Here is a 21535-nt window from a genome sequence, read left to right as displayed (position 1 = left end):
TATTGGCAATCAAGAAAGAGGAAGACATGGGATTTAGGGAAAAAAAGAATCAACAGAGGAGAGAAACAGAGTTCCCAGGTGAATAAAAATACCCCAGATGACAGCTGTGTACCACACACAGGGACACATGTCCATATTGGAACAGTATGACCCAAGAGACATACTGAAAGCTGTCATACCAAGATCTCTGCTGCCATTTATTCTCTTGTTTTAAGGAAGATAATGCTCAGGTGAGCTGGTCTTGATTAAATGCTGGTGAATTTCTTCTCAAAATACTGAGCTTCCTGATGAGATCAGAAGGCTCATTTCACCCTATAGAAGTGTTCTTTAACCTATTACCAAAAGCTGCAGGTCGGAGATGGAAATGGCAACCCACTCCAGTATTCTTGCCTGGAGAATCCCAGGGACAGAGGAGCCTGGTGGGCTGCTGTCTATGGGGTCGCACAGAATCGGACACGACTGAAGCGACTTAGCAGCAGCACCAAAAGCGGCAGGCAGGTCATGATCAACTTAGGAAAGACCGCAGAGTTGCTCACTCCCTCTGACCATTCTTGTGCCAAGTGTCCAAGACTGAAGCCCTGCCCAAAGCAATTTCCAGGACTAAGTCTTGACTCTGTCCATGGCTTCCACAGAAGGGACTCAGTGAAAATTAGGAATCTGAAGCAAGTGTGGTCCACTGATGCCTGGGGGTCCCCAAGATCCTTTTAGGACTCAAGAGGTACAACGATCTACTTAATAATACTAAAGAATTAGCTGCATTTTTCACTGTGCTGACACTTGTACTGAGGGTACAAAAGCAAGCAAAACTGCTGGTACCTTCACACAAATCAAGGCAGCGGCACCAAACTGTAGTAGGATGCGTAATCTTCACCACTGTATAATTATAGTTTAAAATAATGAAAATTTAAGAAATAAAATCCTCGATAATTTATAAAAACTATTATTAGTTTTAATAAATCTCAAGCCTTCTATATGTCTTTTTACTGCTTTGCATGATGAAGTGATGATAAAAAACAATGGTCACCTTCACAAAAGGCACTTGTGTAATTGAGTTGTAAGCCTTACTAGTCATTTTTTTCATGAAATACCATTTTTACTGAAAAGACTGAATGAAAAACTATGTTGTTCAAGCTTAGATGTTGCACAGATATTTTCTTAAAAATGAATGGAATCTGTCACTCTAAGTAAAACTGACAGTACTTGTTGCCAGCGAGATACATCAAGCTTTCAAGAGAAAATTTGAATTTTGGAAAACGTACCTACCAGAGTGAGCTGGCCAACTTCCCAACACCTAAAGACTTTGCACTGAGACCAGTGGGGATATTAACAAATGTAATTTTAAAATATAACAAACTGTGTAAACATCTGTCCATGTAAGTAAGAAATGTCCTAAAGGCCTTAGATCTGTCCCACTAAATCTCTCACTTTAATTTTCAGAATACAACAAATTCTTTTTCAATGTATCTACATAACTGTCAGTTAATCTAACTGTAACAAAATTCTCAACCATCTTTTAAAGGCTCCATCTTCTTAGAAACAAACTCATTTTGCATTCAGAATTCTTATTCTTTATCAATGGCACTGAGTAGACGGTAACCAGTAAACCAAATTCTTATCATACGTACATTTTGTGAGCACTTAAAAAAACCCTACAAACTATTCTATAAAAATAAGCTCAAGGATATAGTGTACAATGCAGGGAATATAACTAAATTAAATTTAAAAAATAAAAAAATAGAAGGGGAAAAATCCTCACTAGCACAGAAGACAAACCTTTTCTCGTATTAATGATCAAAAGCACATATTAATTTATATTTCAGCTGACTACTAGCCAACTATAACTTTCATAGCAACTTCCCCTTTGGAATTCTCTTGTAAATTTAAGTTATTGTTGTTTAGTCGCTAAGCCATGTCTGACTCTTTTGTGACCTCCAAGAACTATAGGCTCCTCTCTCCATGGGATTTCCCAGGCAAGAATACTGGAGTGGATTGCCATTTCCTTCACCAGGGGATCTTCCCGACCTAGTGATTGAACCTGTGTCCCCTGCATTGGCAGGCGGAGTGTTTATCGCTAAGACACCAAGGGAGCCCAAATTTAAGTTACATTTAATTTTAAGTTGAATTTAATTAGTTTAATAGTAAGTTTAATTGATTAAAGTCCATTTACAATATGCTTAAATTTAGGTGAGGTAAGGAGGTTACTCAAAGGGAAAAAAAAATTTCCTATAAAAGCCTTTGAAATTGTCATATGTTACATTAGTTTATCATATGGACATGTTCTTTAGGATTTGTCACCAGGCAACTATTAATATATCAACTCAATTTACCAAATTGGTCATAAAAAAACGCCCCAGAAGCTACAAATTTATGAATAAAGTACTGACTGCCCTCTAGTGCTCAAACTAAGAATTTCACTGATAAGCTACATATAATGTACACCTCAGAGTGAAAAAAAGCCAAAGTCCTAAAGAAGCCATTTAGGGTCATTAAAATCAGAGGAGAAATTCTGATCTGACAAGGTTTAAAACAGCAGTCTTTTCAAAGAAAGACAACAGCTATTAACCTGAGCAGTCTGATTACTTAATTGTACCAGGAGCCCAAAGAACCTAAGCTCCCTTGGTGGCTCAGAGGTTAAAGCATCTGCCTCCAATGCAGGAGACCTGGGTTTGATCCCTGGGTTGGGAAGATCCCTTGGAGAAGGAAATGGTAACCCCCTCCAGTATTCTTGCCTGGAGAATCCCATGGACGGAGGAGCCTACAGTCCATGGGGTTACAAAGAGTCAGACACGACTGAGCGACTTCACTTTCAACTTAGGGTAACTGTGGACTTCCCTGGTGGCCCAGCGGTAAAGAATCCACCTGCCAATGCAGAGTTGGGAAGAGCCCCTGGAGAACGAAATGGCAACCCACTCCAGTATTCTTGCCAGGGAAATCCCATGGACAGAGGCACCTATAGTCCATGGGGTTACAAAAGAGTCGGACACAACAGTAAAGTTTTGCCTCACTGTGCGTGAACAGAATAGAAACTTGGAACACTACCTATACTACTTCAAATTATGGGCTTCCCAGGTGGTGCAAGTGGTAAAGAATCCACCTGCCAATGCAGGAGACGTAAGAGATGCAGGTTCAATCCCTGGTTTGGGAAGATTCCCTGGAGGAGGGCATGGCATCCCATTCTGGTATTCCTGCCTGGAGAATTCTCATGGCAGGGGAGCCTGCTGGGTTACAGTCCATGGGTCGAAACGAGTCGGACACAACTGAGTAACTGAACACGCACTTCAAAAGTTACACTGCCATAAAACGAAATTCAGATTTCCCCATTTGGTGAAGAATCACAAAATGTTCAAATCAAAACCTGCGTCTAGCAGGCTGAGGCTAATCAAGGAAAACTGCCTCTGGTTGCTTTTTTTTTTTTTTTTGCTGATGCGTACTTTATTTTTATTTATTTTTTATTATTTATCTTTGGGTGTACTGGCTCTTAGCTGCAGCTCTCGGGCTCTTGGTTGCGGTGTGCAGGCTCCTCTCCAGTGGTGGCCTGTGGGCCCCAGAGCGCGAGGACTCAGTAGTTGCAGTGTGGAGGCTTAGCTGTAAGCTTCCAGGCACGAGGGATCTTAGTTCCCCAAGGACCAGTGATCAAATCCAAGTCCCCTGCATTGGAAGTCGGATTCTTAACCACTGGACTACCAGTGGTGCATATTTTAAGTGGAAAGTACTTCCCAACTAGTCTTCCCAGTATACAGTTTGGTTTTTTTTTTTTTTTTTCTTTTTTGGCTGTTATACTTTTAATGGAGGGAGGTATAATATTCATCAGTGTGCAAGAATGTTTTACATACTTATTAATGTAAATTTAGGGATACACAATGTATTAAACCCAAAAAACTGTATCCGCACTCTGTAACTACTGAGCCCGTGCGCCATAGCTAAGACCCCACTTGCTCACTGCAACTAAGACCCAGTGCAGGCAAACAAATAAATAAAACTACAAAGTTGCCTGCAACCTAAGACAATGGAAAGGCTCCTTTTAAAGCTTTTACCCATCATCTTTACTTTTAAAGTTCTCAATGGTATCTGGGAGAACTAAAAAATAATAGAAGGCTCACTTCAGCTATGCCTCAAGAATTCTAATAAAGCTGTATGGCAATGACACTGGAACTATGACGTTTCCCCCAAAGGGCTTTCTAGATGACCACATCACAAACTTTTAAAAGTATTTCCAGTAACATGTAGGCAAGTTGAGTGGCTTAATATTTAAAAGCCTGGAGAACAGCTAAGGTGTCTCAGTCTCGAGAATTATAAAGTGTGGTAGTAATACCATTTCTCTTCTACAGAGACACTTTTTAAAGCATGGAGGTAAACTTAAGGATACTAAAGAGACATCAGTAGTTTTCATAAAGCTTCAATAAACACCCCAAGGCACAAATGTTCAAAATGGTTCACTAATTATCCCAGACAGTACCTCTCTTTGTTTTCAATAGGAAAACAGAGTTGAGTACACAGTGACTGACTTTTTAGTCAAAAAGGTAAATATAAAACCTTTCTGTATCTAGATTTATACTCTCTTAGGTGGTGCTAATGGTAAAGAACGCACCTTGCAATGCAGGAAACTTAAAAGACATGGGTTCGATTCCTGGGTGGGGAAGATTCCCTGCAGGAGGGCATGGCAACCCACTCCAGGATTCTTGCCTAGAGAATTCTATGGACAGAGGAACCTGGCCGGCTACAGCCCACAGAGTTGCAAAGAGTTGGATACGACTAAAGTGACTTGGCTAGTCACTAGTAGCTAGTTACAGAATTTAAAACTTATTTTAACTTGTCAAATGGTTCTTTGCTTTATTTGAAGTAACTAACATTCTAGGGCACCTGGATCTCAAAGTGTGAGTGCCTCATAGCAATGTCAGAATTATTTTTTATAATACAAAAATGTTATATGTCTTTTCACTCTCATTAGCTCCAAACTGTACAGTCAGTTCTCCAAAGTCTGCTGGGTATGTGACAACAAAATAGATTAAATGCAGGAAGCCAATACATGAATTCAGCTGTCTTCTATTAAACTAGACACTAAAGAGATTTGCAAAGATATAAAACAATGCCACTCTTCTTGTTAATCTATTTGGGGAGCTATTTTTCATTAAAATTTTTTATTTATGTAACATATGAATGGTTTATTAATGTTATTTGTAAATGAATTAATATTCTAAAAATGTCTCTATTTTAATTTTTAATATAGTAAATATCAATAGATATATGTCATACAAACAAAGCTCTTTGGGGCCCTCAATTATAGATAAGAGTATATAAAGGGATGCTGAGGTCAAAAAGTTTGAGAACTGATAGAAAGTTTAGCACAATAAACATGAAAAAAAATCAATTTACTCTCAAAGCTTTAATGGAGCTAAGGATAAAACACAAATATCATTTACTAAGAAAAATGCAGGTGATACTTACCAAATGGATCTTCCATGCCACTATTAACCAGTTTAGGAAGGTGACAAATAGTTTCTAAAGAGAGAAAAGGGCAAATGATATACTTAAAACATAAAATCCATCACCTTTTATATTACTTAAAAAATAAACCCAATTAAATAACATTGATTATAGTTTAAACTGGGATTTAGTTTAAGGGAGTTGAGATACATACATATAATATAAAAATATAAAACATTCAAGGATAATTTTCATTTAAAAATATACATCATCCTCAGTTTCCTCAAATAAGTTCCTTTTCCAATCTCCATCCTGAATATTACCAGAGTGTAAGGGAAAAGGCAAGTCAAGAAAACATTTTTAGGAAGGGGGACAAGGAGAAAAAGGGAGCAGTGAGGAGGGGGAGGAGGAAGAAGAGAGGAGGAATAGAGAGCAGCGGGAAAAGGTCAAGTTTCTTTCTCTCGAGTTGCGGTGCGCAGGCCTCTCGCTGCGGTGGCGTCTCCTGTAGCAGGCACGGGCTCGGGCGTGGGCTCAGTGCTTGGGGCACAGAGGCTCAGCAGCCTCGCGGCACGTGGAATCCTCCCGGACCAGGGATCAAACCCATGGCCCCTGCACTTGCAGGCAGACTCTCCACCACTCCACAACCAGGGAAGTCCAAAAGTTAAGCGTTTATGCAAAAAACAAACAAACAAACAAACCCCACAAAACTCACATAAATATCTGGGAAAGAATATGAGGATATCATAGAATGAAGGAATTGGTTTTGCCTGAAGAAAGTAGAAAGTGGTTTAGTAAGTTAAGAATGCTCAAACGTGAAAACAAAACAAAAAAAGTTTTGAAAAAAGTAAGTATAGATACTGAACATCCCTCACGCTTAATCAAAACAGGGACCAAATCTGCTCAAACTTGCTTTTTATCTCTTTCATAGCTTTGATCCCAAGAGTACTTATTAGTTAACAATTTGAATACTAAACTCCAATTTACAGTCTGCTTTTAAGTGAATACAACTAACAGTTGGGGCCAGCAGTGATCTGAGAAAATTAGGAGTGTGACAGGGTTTTGGAGTTGAATCACTCACAGACTAGCTGGCCCTGAGGACCCACTCAGTGGTAGGTGGAACAGAAATAATCCCTTGCACAAGCTGCTGGTCCAGTTAAACTTTCACTGATGGTGAAGAGTGATGATCTATCTGTGGACAGAATGCTCTAGTTGATTGGATTTATGAAGCACCTGAAGAGTAAGGGGGAAATAATAATTATAATGATAATGTAATTGAATTGCTGACAAAGGTCCGTCTAGTAAAAGCTATGGTTTTTCTAACAGTCATGTACAGATGTGAGAGTTGGACCATAAAGAAAGCTGAACACTGAAGAACTGATGCTTCTGAACTGTGGTGTTGGAGAAGACTCTTGAGAGTCCCTTGGACTGTAAGGAGATTAAACTAGTCAATCCTAAAGGAAATCAATCCCGAATATTCACTGGAAGGACTGATGCTGAAGCTCCAGTACTTCAGCCACCTGATGCAAAGAACTGACTCATTGGAAAAGACCCTGATCCTGGGAAAGACTGAAAGCAGGAGGAGAAGGGGATGACAGAGGATGAGGTGGTTGGATGGCATCACCAACTTGATGGACATGAGCTTAAGCAAGTTGGGGAGTCGGTGATGGACAGGGAGGCCTGGTGAGCTGCAGGACATGGGGTCGCAAAGAGTGCGACATGACTAAGTGACCAACTGCACTGAACTAAATTGAATGGCTATTGCTAAACTCTAGTGATGCTCTAGAAAAAGACAAGAAAAAGCTAACAGTGATTAACAGTCAACTCAAAGTCAAATATGGGGAATTCCCTGGTGGTCTAGCTCAGCCGATAAAGAATTTGCCCGCAATTGGGGAGACCTGGGTTCAATCCCTGGGTTGGGAAGATCCCTGGAGAAAAGAATGACTAACCATTCCAGTGTTCTGGCCTGAGAATTCCACGGACAGAGGAGCCTGACAGGTCCATGGGGTCGCAAAGAGTCAGACACGACTGAGCAACTTTCACTTTCCAGCACGGACTTGGTTCAATTCCTGGTAGGGGAGCTAAACTCCCGTAAGTCCTGTGGTGTTGCCTAAATAAGTAAATAAGTAAGTAAAAAGAAAGAAAGAAAATAAAATATGAAGGCCACAGGACCATTTACAAAGAAGCTTTTTTCTGTGGCGGCAGGAGGAGAGAAGAAGCTAGAAACCAGGCCCAGGAGTTAATCAACAGGGTAACCCAGCACCAAAGGTTAACCCTCGGCCAAGGGAGGTACGCCATGCCAACGTCAGGGTCCTGACTGGGAAAGAATGAGACTCTGACACATAGATGCAGACAACTGAGTTGATGCCCCTCCAAAATTCTTAATGTGAAAGTACTCCCTGAAAGGACAAAAGGGGCCTATCATCCCTGTATGATCTGGCGCTCTCCCCTCACCTGAAGATAATGAAGAGGCCTTCTCACCCTGCCCAGGAAACACTGTCTCCTCAGGACCTGCCACCTCCACGCCTCCTAGGTGGGAGGCCTTTAACTTGTAGTAAGTCATAACGTAACCCAGTCCAGATGTGCTGTGCCTGATAAGGTCTGGAAGGAACTATAACCCAAGGGTGATGCAAGACTTGGCCAGCATGTACCCAACAGTGGCCAGGTGAGAGTGAATGTGAATTCGGAGGGGCCTTGAACATGAGAACCAGAACATAAGGTTCCTGATCACTCTCCGAAAACAGAGGATATAACACCCTGGCAAAAACCTCAGAATATGGTATGACTTACCACTAAGATGGCTCCTAAAAGCTGGAAAAGTCATGGCCCATGATAAATAACAATGCCAAAACTGCACAGGCAGACAGGGGAGGAAGGCATCAAAAGGCTCACGGAGTGAAGCTGGCTTGCTGAAATGGTCAGAAAATCCATCCATTATGTTACTTGAAGTTTTCAAAGCTGTTCTCCATAAGAGTTTGTTAAAAAAAACTAATGCCACAGATAGCAATGGTGACGACAGGATCCTAAAACAAAGGAGACCAGGCCATGGTACTTAATGTTTGAAGCCAGACGGACAAGATTACTATAAAGGTCAGCGGAGTAAGGGTGGCAGTCAAAGGGATCTGACTCACAGATTTATGGAGATAGTTAGTAAAGCCTGATGTCACTAGAAGCAAACTAGACTAGCAGCTAAAAAGAGCACTTCTCTATCTGTCACATCAAAAGAAATCAGGGATGGAAGATTAGGATGCTGAGGGCAGTCACCTCAATTAAAAAAAAAAAAAATAAGAATCCATGCCCAATTGCTGAACCTGAGCCAATTTCAGATTCTGACCCCTATGACTGAAGGAGGCCAGGTACTCAAAAGAAGAGACCTTGTAACACCAAAGCAAGTATAACAATTCCCTGGGGAGTGTTAGTCACTCAGTTGTTTCCGACTCTGTGATCCCACAGACTGTAGCCCGCCAGGCTCCTCTGCCCATAGGGTTCTCCAGGCAAGAATAACTGGAGTGGGTTACCATTCCCTTCTCCAATGGCCTAAGAGACTCATATGCTATAGGTCTCATGGACTCCACTCAGAAGGTTCCTGCACTTGAAGTTTAATGCTCTGAGTCACTGTATTTGGCTTCCCTGATAGCTCAGTTGGAAAAGAATCCGCCTGCAATGCGGGAAGATGCTGGTTCGATTCCTGGGTTGGGAAGATCCACTGGAAAAGGGACAGGCTACCCACACCAGTATTCTTGGGTTACCCTTGTGGCTCATATGGTAAAGAATCCGCCTGCAATGCAGGAGACCTCGGCTCGATTTCTGGGTTGGGAAGATCTTCTGGAGAAGGAAAAGGCTACCCACTCCAGTATTGTAGCCTGGAGAATTCCATAGACTGTATGATCCATGGGGTTGCAAAGACTCAGACATGACTGAGAGACTTTGGATCTTCCCTGTAGCTCAGATGGTAAAGAATCCGCCTGCAATGCAGGAGACCCGGGTTTGATCCCTGGGTTGGGAAGATCCTTTGGAGAAGGGAATGGGAATCCACTCCAGTATTCTTGCCTGGAGAATCTCATGAACAGAGCAGCCTGCTGGGCTACAGTGCGTGGGGTCGCAAAGAGTCAGACACAACTGAGCGACTAACACACTTTGTCACTGTCTTAAAATCCTTAGTAATTTTATCTATGAATTTTGGTTCCATAGTGAAATCTGATAGGGAAAATGAATAGGGAAAATGCTTGGAGCCTCAGTTTACACACAGTCCACCTCTTCCTGTCTTTCCAGGAGGGGGCTCTTGGCCCCTCCCTCTGGCCCCACCTGGCCATCCCTTCCCTGCTCGGGTTAGGAGCGCTATGGCACTTCTGATGGGCAGTTTCTCTTGACCATTCTCAATCTAGGAGGACCGAGCACACAAATAATGTTGTCAGCTCTGTCTATGGTGATTTACTCAGGCAACTGTAAACTGCATAAACAGGAATGCTAACTTTCTAAGGGAAGGTTGACATCAATATCTGGAGTCTGGAAGTATCGGCCTCACAAGGACCAGGAAATAAATGATCCAGCTCACAACGGGCCTGCTGGGTGTGTGGACCTCTTGGTGGGCATTTCCTTGGACCCCGAATGTATACTGAAATAGACACAGTTGGAAATTAGTCCTTGGCCTAGGGGGTAAGAGTTATTACACTAGAAAAGGCCAAGTGGAAGAAAGCCTCTGAAAGTGGGTGCCCCATCCCACTTTCCAAGATAATACATAAAAAAGAAGACAATATTGTATTCTGGGGGCAAGGGAGGGGCGATGACAGAAATTGGTGCTACACTCCTACAGAATGCAGGATTTAACATGTGGGTTCTGCAGGAAGCAGACACATGCTGCAGGAAGGTAGGAGATTATCACAAAATCTAACAGTGGCCACAACTGCAGCTGCCATGCCAGATGCGGGATCATTGCCAAAGCCGATTAACACAGCCACAGGAGCATGGTAAGCAAACATGGAAGGACTGACTCTTTTTCTCCTACTCCTCCCAGAAAAGTAGGATCAAAAACAATTCACATGGAATGCATTACACCATACTTTTACAGGACTATGTCAATTTTGCCACCATTTCATATAGTTCAGTCCTATGATAATATGGACTTCCTGAAAAATATCACACTGACCTACTATATTAATAGTGGTGGTAGTTTAGTTGCTAATTGTGCCCGACTCTTGCAGCCCCATGGACTGTAGCCCATCAGGCTCCTCTGTCCATTGGATTTCCCAGGCAAAAATACTGGAGTGGGCTGCTGTTTCTTTCTCCACGGGATCTTCCTAACCGAGTGGTCAAACCTATGTCTCCTGCATTGGCAGGTGGATTCTTTACCTGCTGAGTCAATCAGCCCGGAATGAGCTCTCAATGCATGAGAAGCTCTGTCCAGGCTGGGTGAGGTGGGGGCAGGGAAAGCTTCAGGCCCAGCCCTGCTTTCAGAATCCAGTTGTTCTGCAGGAGAATTTATTAATCAGCAGATATAGAACACCTGATGATGTGATACCAAGTTGACCATTCATCCAGAATCATCCACCATGACCTAGGTTCTATGAGACATACCAAGTCATAACGTTGGTTGGGTCCAGCAATAATCCAGCCTTTACGTGAAGGTGATACATCTAGTATCAAGCACAAGTAGGACCGGAAGTCATGAGCATGAGCAGACAGCTCAGACCCTCATACCATCTACCACTGCTGCAAAGTGCCTCTGCCTTTGGCCACTGGGGGTCCTCATAGCCAGCTGACAAAGGAAAAGGTCTCACCTTCTTCACAGATGGCTGTAGCAGAATCTGAGTCAAAACTGGACAGTGGCTGCACTACAGTCTCATCAGGAGGTGGCACTGAAAGGCAGTGCCCAATGGGCAGAGCTTTAGACAGCAGCTTTGCCAACAAAGGTCCATCTAGTCAAGGCTATGGTTTTTCCAGTGGTCATGTATGGATGTGAGAGTTGGACTATAAAGAAAGCTGAGTGCCGAAGAATTGATGCTTTAGAACTGTGATGTTGGAGAAGACTCTTGAGAGTCCCTTGGACTGCAAGAAGATCCAACCAGTCCATCCTAAAGGAAATCAGTCCTGGGTGTTCATTGGAAGGACTGATGTTGAAGCTAAAGCTCCAATGCTTTCGCCACCTAATGTGAAGAGTTGACTCATTTGAAAAGACCCTGATGCTGGGAAAGACTGAGGGCAGGAGGAGAAGGGGACGACAAAGGATGAGATGGTTGGATGGCATCACCGACTCAATGGACATGAGTTTGGGTAGGCTCCGGGAATTGGTGATGGACAGGGAGGCCTGAAGTGCTGCAGTCCATGGGGTCGCAAAGAGTTGGACACTACTGAGCGACTGAACTGATACTGACTGATACTAATTAAACAGCAGCTATAGACAGACTGTCTACTCTATGTAGGCAAAGAGTTGGTTTGAGTTAGAATATAAGTGGATTCACAGGTAAATGTCCTGACATGCTGGGCACAGAGCATAAGAGGAGAACAATTAGAAAATGAGGGGAAAGAGGTCTTAGGGTAAAGGCGTGTGGGAGGATACAAGAACAGACACATCTGAAGATCTTTTTATCACATGTTAACAGTCATCAAAGAATATCTACTCTGAAAGAGGCACAAAAACAACCAATGACTCAATCCGTTTACATCAGCCATCTTTTTTCATGGCCTCCCCCGTGCTGGAAAACTGAGCACCTCCAAGAAGGCAGTCACGCGGCAGATACACTCTACGCAGAGACAACAGGATGAACTCTTACTTACCGAGGATGCCCTAGCTACTGATGACAGCAAAAGCCCCAGTGGTCAGCAACAGAGACAAACATGAATCTTCCAATAAGACGTCTTTTAAGAGACAAACCAGCCTCTGGAGGGCAAGCTGACTGTATTTGGCCCCTTCTACTCTGGAAGAAACGGGGCTATTTTCTGGGTGTACATTTGCCTTTCCTCCAGTGAACAGTACCAGAAATGTTTAATGTACCAGTAAGCATCATCCCAAGGCTTCCTAGGTGGCTCAGTGGTAAAGAAGCCACCTGCCAGGACAGGAGACGTGGGTTTGATCCCTGGCTGGGGAAGATCCCGAGGAGTAGGAAACGGCAACCCGCTCCAGTATTCCTGCCTGGGAAATCCTAAGGACAGAGGAGCCTGGCAGGCTAGAGTCCATGGGGTCTTCAAGAGTCGGACACAAATGAATGAATGCGCAAAGAAGCATCAGCTCACATAATACCGGTTCATGACAAGGGGCCCACTCTGCAGTAGAGTAAGTGCAAGAAGGGGTGGGATCTACTGGTTTATCACATACAACATCTAGAAGCTGCTAACCTAAAAGAGTATTGGAATGGCCTGATGAAGGCACAGCTGAAGCACCAACTCAATGAAGTATTTTATGACGGAAGAATATAATCTTCCAGGATATAATATGTACACCAAATCAAAGACCTTCATATGTTACTATGTCTTCAAAACAGGAAAAATAGATGGATGTGGGAAATGGTGGGGGGTGGGGTGGGGTGAGGAGGGTGGTGGTTGAAATACCCTGTTTATTATCAATCCCCAAGACCCACCTGGGATCCCTGCAACTCTGAGTTCTGAAGAATTAAAGATCAAGGTCATCAAAAAAAGGACTACTTCCACAGGAGACAAAAAGAGTCCTAAGAGGCTATAAACTATGGCTCTTGCCTGGGCATTGTGGAGTCTTTGCATCCAGGACTCACTAGGCAAAAAGAGGAACTACCATCTTGGCAGGGGTAACTAAACCTCCTTACCAGAAAGAAGGTTGCTATTCCACGCCACAAAGGAGACAGTGAAAATGTATGTAGAATCCAGATGACCCACTTGGGTGCCTACTGGTACTCCTTTCCCAATTCTGCTAGTATGATAAACAGACAAGCTGGAAAACTCATCTGAGAAAAGCATGTATGTAATCAGTGGTTCAGATTCCTCAGGAATGAGGGTTTGGGTCCTACCCTTTACCAAGCAAAGTCATTGAGACTAGCAGAGATGACAGCAGAGGGCAAGGGGAATCCGAAATGGAGAGTGGAAGGAAGTAAAAAGTAGCAGTTGTAACCCTGAGACAGCAGGAGATGAAGTACTAACCTTTCTATTCTAAGTATTCCCCAGGAAGAGAGGCCCTCCAGCTACACTCCCAACATATACAAAGTAGATGAGATGAATGAAAATGAAAACACAAAATACCGAAACTTACAGGATACAGTCAAAGCAGTGCTTGTGTCTGTGTGCTCAGGTGCTCAGTGCTTAAGACGGAAATTTACAGCTGTAGGAAGAAAAACAAAATAAACCAAAAGGAAGGCAATTACAGTGGAAATCAGTGAAATAGAAAACACAAAAACTAACTCAAAATAGGACTTCCCTGGTGGTCCAGTGGCTAAGACTCCAATCTCCCAATGCAGGGAACCTGGGTTCGATTCCTGATGACGGAACTAGATCCCACATGCCACAACTAAAGACCCCACATACTGCAACAGATATCAAAGATCACACATGACACAACTAAGACTGGATACAGCCAATAAGTAAACAAAATAAAACAGTAAAAATTGAGCTGTGCCTATGTATAGTAGGTACTTAATAACTGTTGAGCTAAGTAAGGGACTATTCAGAGCCAATTACATGGTAAGTATCACGCCAGATAGTACACATAGAAGTTTATGGTCCTTAACCTTAAAAGCAGTACCAGTAGAGAAAAACAGATGGTCAGATTAAAGAGAAGGTATTAATACAATATATGTGTAATAATGGAAATACAGGGAGTGAAGAAGAGAGTCTTCCCTTACTAATCAGATGAGAAATAGGGATGTACTTCTACATAATGCTAAAGCTGACCTCACTCCTTGATTTTAGTTCCAAAACAAAACTCAAGGCAGATTTTAGCTGGCAAGAGGTCAAAATGGATCAAAATGAGCAGTATCTAAAAATATTATCATTACACATTAGCAGAGAAGGGACAATTTAAAACATTATTTCCATTTATTTCTTGGACTTTACTGAAAAGCAAACCATTAGAGGAATAAACAAGATTAAGAAACAGTGGCTTTTCATGAAGATGGGGCTGACGCCAAAGCAAAGGCTCTGAAGGCCAAAAGAGCAATGTCAAAAGGCATCCACAGCCACACACACACACAAAAGATCCAGACCAAAACACTGCAGCTCAGGAAGCTGCCCAAATATCCTCGGAAGAGTGCCCCTAGGAGAAACAAACTTGACCACTATGCCATCATCAAATTCCCCCTCACTACCCAGTCAGCCATGAAGAAAACAGAAGACAACACCACACTGGTGTTCACTGTGGATGTCGGGGCCAACAAGCACCAAACTAAACAGGCTGGAAAGAAGCTCTATGATGTTGACGTGGCAAAGGTCAATACCCTGATCAGGCCTGATGGAGAGAAGAAGGCATATGTTCAACTGGCTCCTGACTATGATGCTTTGGATGTTGCCAACGAAACTAGGCTCATCTAAACTGAGTCCAGCTCACTAATTCCAAATACAAAAGTTTTTGCTAAAAAAAAAAAAAAAAAAGAAACAGTGTATCAACTGCTCTTCCAGTGATCTATAATTGTTCAGACAGTTGCTACTGCTTAACACAAGGAGTTAACACTGTAACCTACATATACCTTTATTATCTGTCACCACAGAATTTACCCTTTAGATTGGAAAACTTTTGGTTTCTTAAAATAACTTTCTTTGCTTTTTCTCAACTATTTTTGTTAATACTACATAGAAATTTGGTAGCTACAAATAGTCCATAAGAACTTCATTTCTTTTTGCTTTTTGGGGGAAGTGGAACACTATAAAGAGATATATAGATAAATTAGAGAACATAGGCAAAACACTCTCCGACATAAATCACAGCAAGATCTTCTATGACCCACCTCCCAGAATATTGGAAATAAAAGCAAAAATAAACAAATGGGACCTAATGAAAATTAAAAGCTTTTGCACAACAAAGGAAACTATAAGTAAGGTGAAAAGACAGCCCTCAGATTGGGAGAAAATAATAACAAATGAGGAAACAGACAAAGGATTAATCTCAAAAATATACAAGCAACTCCTGCAGCTCAATTCCAGAAAACTAAACGACCCAATCAAAAAATGGGCCAAAGAACTAAACAGACATTTCTCCAAAGAAGACATACAGATGGCTAACAAACACATGAAAAGATGCTCAACATCACTCATCATCAGAGAAATGCAAATCAAAACCACAATGAGGTACCATTACACGCCAGTCAGGATGGCTGCTATCCAAAAGTCTACAAGCAATAAATGCTGGAGAGGGTGTGGAGAAAAGGGAACCCTCTTACACTGTTGGTGGGAATGCAAACTAGTACAGCCACTATGGAAAACAGTGTGGAGATTTCTTAAAAAACTGGAAATAGAACTGCCATATGACCCAGCAATACCACTTCTGGGCATACACACTGAAGAATCCAAATCTGAAAGAGACACGTGCACCCCAATGTTCATCGCAGCACTGTTTATAATAGCCAGGACATGGAAGCAACCCAGATGCCCATCAGCAGATGAATGGATAAGGAAGCTGTGGTACATATACACCATGGAATATTACTCAGCCGTTAAAAAGAATTCATTTGAATCAGTTCTAATGAGATGGATGAAACTGGAGCCCATTATACAGAGTGAAGTGAGCCAGAAAGATAAAGAACATTACAGTATACTAACACATATATACGGAATTTAGATAGATGGTGGCGATAACCCTATATGCAAAACAGAAAAAGAGACACAGAAGTACAGAACAGACTTTTGAACTCTGTGGGAGAAGGGGAGGGTGGGATGTTTTGAAAGAACAGCATGTATATTATCTATGGTGAAACGGACCACCAGCCCACGTGGGATACATGAGTCAGGTGCTCGGGCCTGGTGGGCTGGGAGGACCCTGAGGAGTCGGGTGGGGAGGGAGGTGGGAGGGGGGATCGGGATGGGGAATACGTGTAACTCTATGGCTGATTCATGTCAATGTATGACAAAACCCACTGAAATGTTGTAAAGTGATTGGCCTCCAACTAATAAAATAATTTAAAAAAAAAAAAAAAAAAAAAAAGAGATATATAGATAAATTAAAAATGTAAATGGGATTTTGCAGAAATAAAAAATATTGAAAGTTTTAAAATAGAGATTAACAATCACACTCTCAGCAAAACAGTTTCATAAATGTCTTTTAAAAGGTCTGTTCAGGGACTTCCCTGGTAGCCCAGTGGTTGAGAATCTGCCTTACGCAGGGGGCTTAGGTTCGATCCCTGGTCGGGGAACTACCACATGTCCCATGGTGTGGCCAAGAAAAAAAAAGATCCTACAAGCCTTGGAGCAACTAGTACGCCACAACTAGAGAGTCCATGAGCCACAATTAAAGACTCCCCTTGCTGCAACTAAGACCCAACGCAGCCAAATAAAATAAATATTAAAAAAAAAAAAAAATTAAAGGTCTGTTTAGTAAAAGCTACACTTGCAAAAAGATTACTTAATTTTAAACACATATAATGAACATCTAACATTCAGTTCAGTTCAGTTCAGTCACTCAGTCACGTCCAACTCTTTGAGACCCCATGAACTGCAGCACGCCAGGCTTCCCTGTCCATCATCAGCTCCCGGAGTTTACTCAAACTCATGCCCATAGAGTCAGTGATGCCATCCAGCCATCTCATCCTCTTTCGTCCCCTTCTCCTCCTGCCCCCAGTCCCTCCCAGCATCAGGGGCTTTTCCAATGAGTCAACTCTTCACATGAGGTGGTCAAAGTATTAAGAGTTTCAGCTTCAGCATCAGTCCTTCCAATGAATATTCAGGATTGATTTCCTTTAGGATTGACTGGTTGGATCTCCTTGCAGTCCAAGGGACTCTCAAGAGTCTTCTCCAACACCACAGTTCAAAAGCATCAATTCTTTGGCACTCAGCTTTCTTCACAGTTCAACTCTCACATCCATACATGACCACTGGAAAAACCATAGCCTTGACCAGACGGACCTTTGTTGGCAAAGTAATGTCTCTGCTTTTTAATATGCTGTCTAGGTTGGTCATAACTTTCCTTCCAAGGAGTAAATGTCTTTTAATTTCATGGCTGCAGTCACCATCTGCAGTGATTTTGGAGCCCCCAAAAATAGTCTGACACTGTTTCCACTGCCTCCCCATCTATTTCCCATGAGATGATGGGACCAGATGCCATGATCTTAGTTTTCTGAATGTTAAGCTTTAAGCCAACTTTTTCACTCTCCACTTCACTTTCATCAAGAGGCTTTTTAGTTCTTCTTCACTTTCTGCCATAACGGTGATGTTATCTGCATATCTGAGGTTATTGATAGTTCTCCCGGCAATCTTGATTCCAGCTTGTGCTTCTTCCAGTCCAGTGTTTCTCATGATGTACTCTGCATGTAAGTTAAATCAGCAGGGTGACAATATACAGCCTTAGCATACTCCTTTCCCTTTTTGGAACCAGTCTGTTGGTCCATGCCCAGTTCTAACTGTTGCTTCCTGACCTGCATGCAGGTTTCTCAAGAGGCAGGTCAGGTGGTCTGGCATTCCCATCTCTTTCAGAATTTTCCACAGTTTATTGTGATCCACACAGTTGAAGGCTTTGGAGTAGTCAATAAAGCAGAAACAGATGTTTTTCTGGAATTCTCTTGCTTTTTTGATGATCCAGTGGATATTGACAATTTGATCTCTGGTTCCTCTGCCTTTTCTAAAACCAGCTTGAACATCTGAAGTTCACGGCTCACGTATTGCTGAAGCCTGGCTTGGAGAATTTTGAGCACTACTTTACTAGCGTGTGAGATGAGTGCAATTGTGAGGTAATTTGAGCATTCTTTGCTATTGCCTTTCTTTGGGATGGGAATGAAAACTGACCTTTTCCAGTCCTGTGGCCACTGCTGAGTTTTCCAAATTTGCTGGCATATTGAGTGCAGCACTTTCACAGCATCATCTTTCAGGATTTGAAATAGCTCAACTAGAATTTCATCACATCCACTAGCTTTGTTCGTAGTAATGCTTTCTAAGGCCCACTTGACTTCACATTCCAGGATGTCTGGCTCTAGGTCAGTGATCACACCATTGTGATTATCTAGGTCATGAAGATCTTTTTTGTACATCTAACATCAGTTAAGGGTAAAGACAAAAATGAAACTAATTTTCTATTTCGAGAAAAACTGTGACCTCCTCCTCCTGGTTAAACAGTCCTCTGTCACACTAAGCAGCACGAATCAGCTGTGAAATAGAGGTGCGGCCTACTGATAAGCAATAGTACTGTCAGGAAATGTACCAGTGAGTTACAAAGGGCAGGCCTCAGCAAAGGCAATTAATTCAACATCACTGCCCATGACAAAGTGTACACCTAGAAAAACGCAGCATGGTTTCTTCCTGACATTATATATATATCACATTATAAGAAAATCCCCCAGAACAAAACTATTTTTTTAAAACTACAGTATTCAAATAAATAAATAAATAAATAAAACTACAGTATTCAGTGACATGTCAAATCTTTCCAAAAAACAATTTTGGCAGTAAACATTAACTCTGATGAAAATACTATTTATACAATCTCCAAAAATAATTTAACCCAAAACTAAACATGTAAAGAAATTAAATTTCATATTTGTTGTCAAGTTAACCTTTTAAAATAGGTATGTAATTGACACACATGAACAGATAAATGGGAATGATGAGAAGGAATTTACTGAAGAAATACAAACAGTTAATACAAATGAAAATATATTCAACCTGATTGCTAATAATAAAATGCCAATGTAAAGTGAATTTTATTTTGATTTTTCTTGCCTATCAGAATGGCTAAAAATTTGAGACTTCCCTGCTGGTACAGTGGGTAAGAATCCACCTACCAATGCAGGGGACTTGGGTTCAACCCCTAGTCAGGAAGATTCTATGTGCCAAGGAGCGACTAAGCCCACATGTCACAATTACTGAAGCCTGCACACTCCACGGCCTGAGGGCCACAATCAATGAGCCCCTGTGCCGCAACTACCGAAGCCCAAGTGCCTAGAGCCTGTGTACCGCAACCAGAGAAAGCCTGCCCGGAGCAACAAAGACCCAGCGCAGCCAAAAATAAATAAATGAATAAAAAACGGAATAAAATATTTAGTTTGGGGGTAAGAGAAAGGAGAAGAGGAAAGGCACTGATAAAAGGGTCTAAGATGAGTAAGTTCTGGAGACCTAAAGTACAGCATGATGACTATAGTTAATAATAAAGTATTGCATACCTGAAATTTGCTCAGAGTGTGAAGCATTCCATATTTTTAAATATCATATATTAATGGATATATAGAGAATTCAGAAAAATGGTACAGGTGATACTACGTGCAGGGCAGCAGAGGAGACAGAGACATAAAGAACAGACTTTTGGACTCAGTGGGAGAAGGAGAAGGCAGGATGATTTAAGAATAGCACTGAAATATATACACTGCCATATATAAAACAGACAGCTAGTGAGAGTTTTATATATGATGCAGGGAACCCAAAGTCAGTGCTCCGTGACAACCTGCAGGGATGCGGTAGGGAGGGAGTTGAGAGGAGGTTTCAGGAGGGAGGGGACACTCGTATGCCTATGGCCGATTCATGTTGCTATATGGCAAAAACCATCACAATGTTGTAATTATCCTCCAATTAAAAGAAAGAAAGAAAGAAAATTGAGGGGTTCCCTGCTGGCCCAGTGGTTAGAATTCCAGGCTTTCACTGCTGTGGCCTGGTTTCAATCCCTAGTGGGAAAACCACCGCAAACTGTGCAACACGGCCAAAAAAAAGAAATTAAGAAATAATTTAAACAACGAAGCTCTATATAAATGTTCATATCTGCTGATCCAGTGATTTCATTCTTTCTCTACATTTCTTTTTATTGCGGTATAGCTGAATTACAATGCTGTATTACTGCTATACGGCAAAGTGACTCAGCTATACACACACACACACACACACACACACACACACACACATGATTTTTCATTCTTTTCCACTATGGTTTATCATAGGATATTGAAAGTAGCAGTAATTTCATTTTAAAAGAAGAAAGTAACACGTGCAAAACCTGTGTGGCAGCATTAAGCCTAATGGTTAAATAATTTGAAACCAACAACAAAGGAATCCTTAGCTCAGTTGTTAACTTTTCTGGGTGGGCCATGACACGTGGCTTGCAGGACCTTCCCCACCAGGGATAGAACCTGGGCTGATGGCAGTGAAAGTGCCAGGTCCTAACCACAAGACCACCAGGGAATCCCCCTTCTTCAGTTTATTTTCACAAACAGGCACTGTTTAGTGGGGAGAATAACGAGGCAAATAAGTTACAGAGGGAAGAGTGCCCTGCGGAGACATGGACAAAGCGCTTCGGGATCACTCAAGGGAAGGATGAATCATTAACCTTTTCTGCCAATTTCTGACACTGTATTTCCAACCTAAATACAAAGAAAGAGTAAGCAGTTGGGTAGACCGAATCAATTATTTTGGTTATCTGCTAGATGAGACTTGCAGGGTCATGGTGGGCTAAGACAGTTCTGTGTAAGAGATGATGTTGAGTTTCATCAGAATCAGCCATCCACAAAGGAAACAAACAAACTAAGCAATGTAATTAAGTTCTGTCAGATAATCATAAAATTGCTATTTACCCTTAAAACAGTCAAGAGCTATTTTAAAAATACGCCTGGAAATGTGGCTAACAAGTTCACATTTGAGAGAATAAATACAGAGAATATTTAACAATGGAGGCTGTTTTATTAAGTCACAGATTTGATTCAAGATAAAATTTGATTTTAAATGTACACTTAAAAAAATCCATTAACATCACATACTACAAATAAATTTCTAAATTCAATGCACTGACAATATGTACCCTGAGAGGTTTGTCTTACCACTCAGTACCCTGGAACTGAAGGATGCACTTTAAACCAGAGTTCACTCCCTTGTACTGATCACAGTATTAATCCTTTTCCTTGACAGGTATAATCATATCTTTTCTCATATTTACTAAACACTCTACAGTTTTACAAAGACCTCGCACATACATTATCCTGATACTTTTGAAGAAATGGTTACTAGCTCTATTTTATAAATGAGGAAACTAAAGGTC

The 21535-nt window shown here is 41.7% G+C and overlaps 2 protein-coding genes across 7 annotated transcripts in view; one reads left to right on the top strand and one right to left on the bottom strand.

The window, feature by feature from the left end:
• The window catches only part of PHACTR4 (phosphatase and actin regulator 4), a 101017-nt gene that overhangs the window by 68898 nt on the left and 10584 nt on the right, over positions 1-21535 (bottom strand). For 3 of the 6 annotated variants that reach the window (XM_065930188.1, XM_065930190.1, XM_065930193.1), the window contains exon 2: positions 5446-5499. In XM_065930188.1, the coding sequence (XP_065786260.1) occupies positions 5446-5461 (16 nt within the window). In that variant the 5' untranslated portion in view covers positions 5462-5499. Of the gene's footprint in view, positions 1-5445; positions 5500-13636; positions 13690-21535 lie in introns of those variants that run through there. The other 3 variants (XM_065930189.1, XM_065930191.1, XM_065930192.1) reach the window with 2 other exon arrangements.
• On the top strand, positions 14539-14910 carry LOC136164089 (large ribosomal subunit protein uL23-like). The gene has a single exon (XM_065928899.1). The coding sequence runs from the start codon at positions 14539-14541 to the stop codon at positions 14908-14910; it is 372 nt and encodes a 123-aa protein (XP_065784971.1).

The sequence above is a fragment of the Muntiacus reevesi genome, chromosome 3 (assembly GCF_963930625.1).
Source record: "Muntiacus reevesi chromosome 3, mMunRee1.1, whole genome shotgun sequence".
Classification (NCBI taxonomy): Eukaryota; Metazoa; Chordata; class Mammalia; order Artiodactyla; family Cervidae; genus Muntiacus; species Muntiacus reevesi.
This window is presented reverse-complemented; position numbering and strand designations above follow the sequence as displayed.